Raw genomic sequence first — 6736 nt, forward strand, 5'->3', positions numbered from 1 at the left:
TGGTACAATACCATGTGGACAAATTCGTCCAGTCCATTCCGAAGACCAATTTTGCCGACGACAAACTAGCTTTTGGTGCTCCATTCGAAGCCGCGCTGATTGAATATATCGTCAACGCAAAGAAAAATCCAGAGACCAAGGTGGTGGCTTATCAACTTGAAGAATCACTGAAAAGTCTCATTAAAAGACTGAACGCAGACGATATGTCCAAGTCCATTGGTGAGCGACTAGAAACAGGTATCCGTGGTGATGGCATCAGCAACAGCAAGGAGAACTTGGTGAATGTGGTTAAAGTACAACCGGTGCAGAAGTTGTCTTCACAAGAGGAAGTGATAGGCAAGCCGGTTATTTTGCTGTCTCCCATTCTTGACAAACAGGAGAGTACAGCATATAATCTACTCAAGAAAGTCGGTCTTGACGAAGTAGAGATGGATATTTTCAACAGCGAAAAGTTCAAGCAGTGGTCTGAGGATGTTGCGTATCATTTCCCATTTGATAAAGACGAGGGCGCTGGTATTATGTTGAAGACATTGGCGAAACTTGACATGGTTAAATTGCTCACCTCCATTTCGACTGCTAAGGTTGAAAACGGCGAAGTACCATTTGGTAATCACTTCAAAGATGCGCTGATTGACTACATCGCCGTAGCCAAGGATACCGATGATTTTGCTGATAATCTCGAAAAAGCGCTTCTCGATCTCGCTACCAATTTGATGAGTGGAAATAACCGGATAATTGGTCAAATTTTGGAAGGTGAAGTTCTTATTTCTCGCATCATCAAGAACAAGAAAAATCTCGTTGACGTGTTTCAAGAAAACAATGTGCGGACTTGGTACTCCTCCGTCTTCGTGAATGGTCAGGAGCGTGCGTCCGTCGTGTTAAACCTCAGGTTAAGTCAGCAAGGAATCACAGACAAACAAATTGGTGAAGCGATTAGCAAAGACCTTGACAAATTCACTATGGATGCGATGGGTGGTGTGGTACTTCGCAGACTATCGTTACTGTTGGATAATCACAAGATGGATAGTGTGACCTCTATCAACACTTTTCTCGAAACTTGGTTTCAACAGGCCTTGGTATTAAATGCTGACGCCGATCTTGTGTTGCCCAAATTGCGGGATGCTTTCAGTGACAACGAAATTCTATCGTTTTGTACTTCGCCAGAACTTTATGGTGATGACTTAAAAGCGTTTGTGCAAAAAATGCTGAATGTTTTTATCCATGAATACGATAACTTAAGTGACGTTGATGTGCTGAATGGTTTCGATTTGACAAGTTTTACTTTGGAAGATCCAGAGGTGAGATTTTGGATGTTGATTATGAAAGATCGTCACAAAGAAGCAGCGGATAGCGAGATGGCCGGTATAATATTTCCTCTTTTCTCGAATGATATCTCGACATTAATCGCTGCTGGACAAAGTAACGGTAACTCTGACATTAAATCTCTTTCGAAAAGTCTGAAATTGATGTTAGAGAAAAGTCAGATTTCTTCCTAGTTCTTTCACATAAACGTTATAATATACCTGCTAACAGTGATACTTGAAATATTTTTGTTTTGCTTAAATTATCAAAAGAGTTAGATTGCGCTTATTTAATTATTATAGTAATCATAGTATTATTACTATAGTATGTCATCATGGTACCTTGTATGTTTAGGTTATCTCAAATGTACACGTACACCATAGGGCGAAAGTGAGAGTGATGGTCAAGAGTCTTAAGATTGGAGAGTAACATAGAAAGTGCCGTACTATGGTGTGTTACACATAACACTACTCCCTGCAACCAAAGAAACACTCAGAAATATTAATGTAGAGTACAGCGAAGAAGTATCATGGCTAGTACTGGTACGTTAACAATTTGTAAAGGAGAGATGTGTGGGACACGTGAACCACAGCCTCACTTGGTCCATCACGTAGGATTTACTCTTGTTTATAGTAACACAGATACATTAAGTATCCTATCAAGCTATAAGTAACTCTAAATATAGATTATTCTTTGCAAAAAATAGGCAACAGAGATACCTCAAATGTTTACGATTTTGGTCACCGTCGGACTGGTCCCCGTCATGCAGCGGAACTGCCGAAGCTTATCCACTTAGAGGAGGCTTGGTTAATGTCGGTGACCTTCGTTCGACTCAAGGCTAATTAACTCTTCCGATTTAAACGTAAACTGTAGTTCTCGATGTTTTTGTGGCAAAGACTCCTTTATCTAAATCTATAGGTTTTCCTACCTATATAGAAAAAAATATTTAAATGTATAAGTACTGGCTATGAAAGCAACAGAATGACGTATTGTATATGTGTAACCACAACATTGTGTGGTCACACCATCTTGTGCGACCCACACCATATTGTGGTCACACCATCTTGTGCGACCCACACCATATTGTGATCACACCATCTTGTGTGACCCGCGCCTTCATACTAGGGCTCGTGAAATCACGTTACACATCCTCTGTGCGTTGGTTTACATGGACCAAGCTACTTCTGCGCGAGGTGCACGATAACTCTAATGGACATAATAGCACTAGGCTTCGATTTCTCGACCGGTTTTTAATCCGTCTGTATCTTCGGTGGTGAACCACGATGTTCAACTCCCTGACGTCGTGGAGCACGACAGGCTTAATCGCTTCTGACCTTTGTTGGTCCCATTCATTCGGTCAAGAAACGCAGGACAGCTCTAGGAACGATCACAAAAGGATCCTATGATACAGCTGGCGACCAGTCTGTGAAAAGTTCGAGTAGAGATATTTTTTGGTTTGTACAGGTTTGGTCATGCATTGGACAGAACAACAGCCCGTCATACTAACTAGAAAGTTGTGCGCAATATTAGGCACCAACCAGCAGGAGCTCCAAAGAAACGGTATACACAATTTGCTTGTTGAAAAAAAAGAATCTATAGGCGTGTACGCTGCCGAATTAGGCGAAGCCCGTGATCACGATATTATCTGACCGTCGAGGTAAGCAAAACTTTGCCGGATCTGTCTAACCGTTAGGGACTCATATAGTTTAAAAGGCGGCAGATCAACTATAGTAGAGGGTAGTTATTGTAATTTTCATGAAGGGTGGTCGACTAAGTACGCCTCCTATGTCCAATTATTATCGAATAAAAGGTGATGGGCGTGCGTTGCTACCATACTACGAGGACCGGTTGGAGTGCAAAATGTGAGGGTCGTTTGAGCACGCCAAAAATCGATGGGCCTCAGCCGAGCTTAGAATGACGGAGTCAACCTCATGGCTACCGCGTTATTTGCAGATGCTGCACATGAAGTGCTTCTACTCTGCATGCACCTTTTCTCTCAGTTGATAAATTAAATGAGACATGGTCAATCTCAAGTTCTTTCCAGTAAAAATGACTAATTGCTATAGGCGTAGGGAGGCCTATCGATCGTTTGTATCTCGTGGCGGGTAGTTTGATGAAATGCCGCCCTTAATGTCGCAAAATTATCCAAAAGACGATGTGCTCATAGACTAGAACGTCAAGAGCTTTCAAAAGCATTGTTAGCTCATCTGGACTCAGTATTGTTTTGCTGTAACGGTCATATACAACAGACCGTACGCGTGAAAATTGAAGATAGAGGGTATGGATGCTTTTTCCGCGCGTTTTGTAACAAGAATACTAAAAATTATTTCCTAGCCATTATATATTCCGAAGACTTTGTAGATTGAACGTTGCCTGGAGTCGGATTTCAAGTTCACTTTCAACAAAATATGATATACCTGATAATCGTTAACTTTAATCAAAGTCGAGAACATTAGGTGTCATGCACTACTCTCCGTATGGGGCTTTGTTAAGGCCGTAACCCCTCCGCCAAAAAACTGCGCTCTGTGAGGCCATGAAGCTGCAATAGCTTTAAGGCAAATCTTGCGATCGCTGGATGCAGTCTGTGAATTTATAAGAAGAAGCCAAAACGCAAAAGCGGCAATGAGTTCCTTCAGCATTGCAAGATGTTCGGAGCAGCGCTCGAAAGTAAGGCGTGGCAGGATCCTAGAACATTGTGTCGTGAGTTCCAGTTTGTTGATGGAGTAGTATTATTGTAAGCTTTTCGCCAGATATTTCATCTGTAGAGTCAATCAAAGAATCGCGTTCTCCCCGCTCTGATACGTACAAAAAAGTTCAAGTGCTTTTTTGCCACGGTCGTTCTCGACACGGCTTGGTTGACACAAATGAATATTATCCAGTCGAGATGGACAAAGCCTGGTGCATGAATGGTCTATTCTTTACACAACCTCATGATATCGCTCAGTTAGCGCTAACCTACAAAGCATTCAATATTTGGAGCAATAAATATTCACGTGCTTTACGAAAGCCCTTTTTATTGGTATATGGAGCAGCATAGATAGCTGCAAGCGATTTAAGGACATCGCCATTGACTCTGATGGTAGTTCGTTGACATAGAAGATCGGCTATTTGGGGGATCCAACTGATCTTTTAATTCACTTGTTATAGAATACAACCTGCTCTTTGGTCTTTCACAAGAACGCGGAGTTCGACAGAAATTGATAGTGAATGTTGTTCAAAGTATGCAGTGCTTCGACAGTGGCCACTGTCGCGTGAGCAAAGTGAGTATATCGATGAGTTCTTTGCTCAAAAATAAGCTGCTGGTTTGGTGAGGGGGAGCAAATCCTCTCACAGAAAGCGTGTGTACACGGGAGGGCAATTTCCGTTACACCATCTCACATCGAGTACTCGTCACAATGAGAGCAATACCGCTAGTTCTGTAACGGGGTCACATGTACTCTGGTACAAAAAGGTGGGTCACCCATTCACTGGTATGAAAGGGTGGGTCACACAAGATGGTGTAATCACACAATGAGAAACCACTACGTGGCGGGACTGCCAGTAGTTATGCATATTATCTAGGTTTTGCTATTTGATCGGAAAAAACTGAAATAATTTGATATAGGCGGCTCTGCCGCAAATAAAACAATTATTAACAGTTTGCAATTTTAAACGGAAGATTGTGTTTGCCTTGAGTTAAGGATTTGGGTACTCTTGGAGGTAGCGGATTGCGATAAGCTACACTCAAACTGATTCTAGTATAGAACGCAAATTTGGTGACCTTAGTACGCTTTCATTGAGCAAAGAGCAACAGCTGTTCCGTTGCACTTGGTAGCACTTGTACTAAATACACTATTGAGTTGTAACGACGGATCTCTTGTGAGGAAGGAGGAATACTCATTTTTGTCCGAGGGTATGTAGGACGGGCTTAAGAAGCTGATATCCCTACTTGGTCCTTAGGGCGTGCAGTTCCTTGCTTCCCAGGGATCTGAAGCGATTAGCGCGCGCCTAGAGACGCTTTCAAGCTACGGAAATGCTCTGCTAGAGCACTTAGAGCAGAAGATGTTGGCGTTGACTACGTCCATGATGCCACCGTCGACGACGGATGACTCATCACAACCCAAGCCGCTCATGGCGAGCGATAATACGTTCGAGATTAAAGATGAAGAGAATATCATGATCTGGGTGAGAGAGGTCGAGATGGCTATAGCATCCGCCATGCTCCAGAACGAGCAAAAGAGCGTGACGCTAGCCATCTCCAAGCTCTAAGGCCGAGTGCGAGAAAGCGCACTGACGTGCGGCACTTCGGTTGTGGCGTTTCCTCCTGAACGGAGCTGAAGTTGCGGCCTTTACGGGTGTTCTCGCCGCCTAACCAGGCATATCGCGTGCAATCGATTTTCCTGTCCGCCCGACAAGGCAGGAAGGAGTTGGAAGACTTTGCCCAAGAGTTACATACTCTCATTGCCGGGATGACTGCCGATCCTCTCCCCGAGGCGGTCACAGTGACCTTCTATCTTTATGGAGGGCATTCGCACTGGCGTGGCTAGAATGAAAGTCTTACGTGTGCATCCGTCTTCTTTTAAAGAAGAAGTGATGTAGCATTGAATGCTGAAATCAACTTTAAGTCGGCAAGACTTGATTGGGATGCACACCCTCAGAAACGTCGAGCGGGCCTGAGCTAATGGATCTCAGCTATGCTGAGAAAGACGGGGGAGAGCTCCAACCTGCCGGGCAGCGGTATTTTGTTCTGTAGAGACAGAGTAAGGCGCGCCAAGGTTCATCTTATCGGCCTTCCGCTTCAAGGTCCATCTGATCGGTATCCCGCTTCTCTTTAATCTGGATTGTCGCGGACAAACAATAACACCCATTGGGCGCAGGGTATCCTACTGGAGAAGGACTGAGTTCTGTTAAGTCTCAAAGCGGTAAAGGGCAACAGGGCCCAGCTTCGAAGAGCTCCGTGCTCTTGAGGTGACAAAAAATCTTATGTGAAGCAGGTGTGTGAGTTGTCACTTCAGGTAGAGTAGGACAGAGCACGACGAAGAGCGGAAGAGGAAGAAGTTGGGTAAACCCACGTATGAGTGTATCTCACATTATCTGTACACCTTGTGTAGCTATATATCCCCTTTTAACTGTATTGTATCAGAACTGGAGGCTCTTATCAGGTTAAGGAGGCTCAAAGATTATTGATTATAATAGTAAATGCAGTAAGTAAAGGGCCAACTGGAAGCGCGCAACACTCGGTGGGGTATGTCAGTTGTCCTTAGCTTCTCTTAGTAAATGTGTGTACACGGATGGGCCTTTCCCGTTACACCACTTAATACCATAATACATGAAACTCGAAACAATGAGAGCAATACTGCCATTTCACTAGATAATATCTATCAACCAGGTCAAGGGTACTGAACAAATGTAAAATGTGTGCGTCAAAGTTCTGTGTCGCCACGTGCTTGCCTTT

General features: G+C 43.6%; 2 protein-coding genes across 2 annotated transcripts; both read left to right on the forward strand.

Moving 5' to 3' along the window:
* Positions 1–203: 203 nt before the first annotated feature.
* Positions 204–1496, forward strand: PHALS_04452 (uncharacterized protein; the record flags this gene model as incomplete). The annotated part of the gene is made up of 1 exon (XM_024722262.1): positions 204–1496. One exon carries the CDS (start codon positions 204–206, stop codon positions 1494–1496), a length of 1293 nt encoding a protein of 430 aa, XP_024573355.1.
* Positions 1497–3947: 2451 nt separating this feature from the next.
* On the forward strand, positions 3948–4339 carry PHALS_04453 (uncharacterized protein; the record flags this gene model as incomplete). Its single annotated transcript, XM_024722263.1, has 2 exons — positions 3948–4002; positions 4068–4339. The coding sequence occupies 2 exons, from the start codon at positions 3948–3950 to the stop codon at positions 4337–4339; spliced, it is 327 nt and encodes a 108-aa protein (XP_024573356.1).
* Between the last annotated feature and the right edge of the window lie 2397 nt (positions 4340–6736).

Source organism: Plasmopara halstedii, assembly GCF_900000015.1.
Source record: "Plasmopara halstedii genome assembly, contig: Scaffold_262, whole genome shotgun sequence".
Classification (NCBI taxonomy): Eukaryota; Oomycota; class Peronosporomycetes; order Peronosporales; family Peronosporaceae; genus Plasmopara; species Plasmopara halstedii.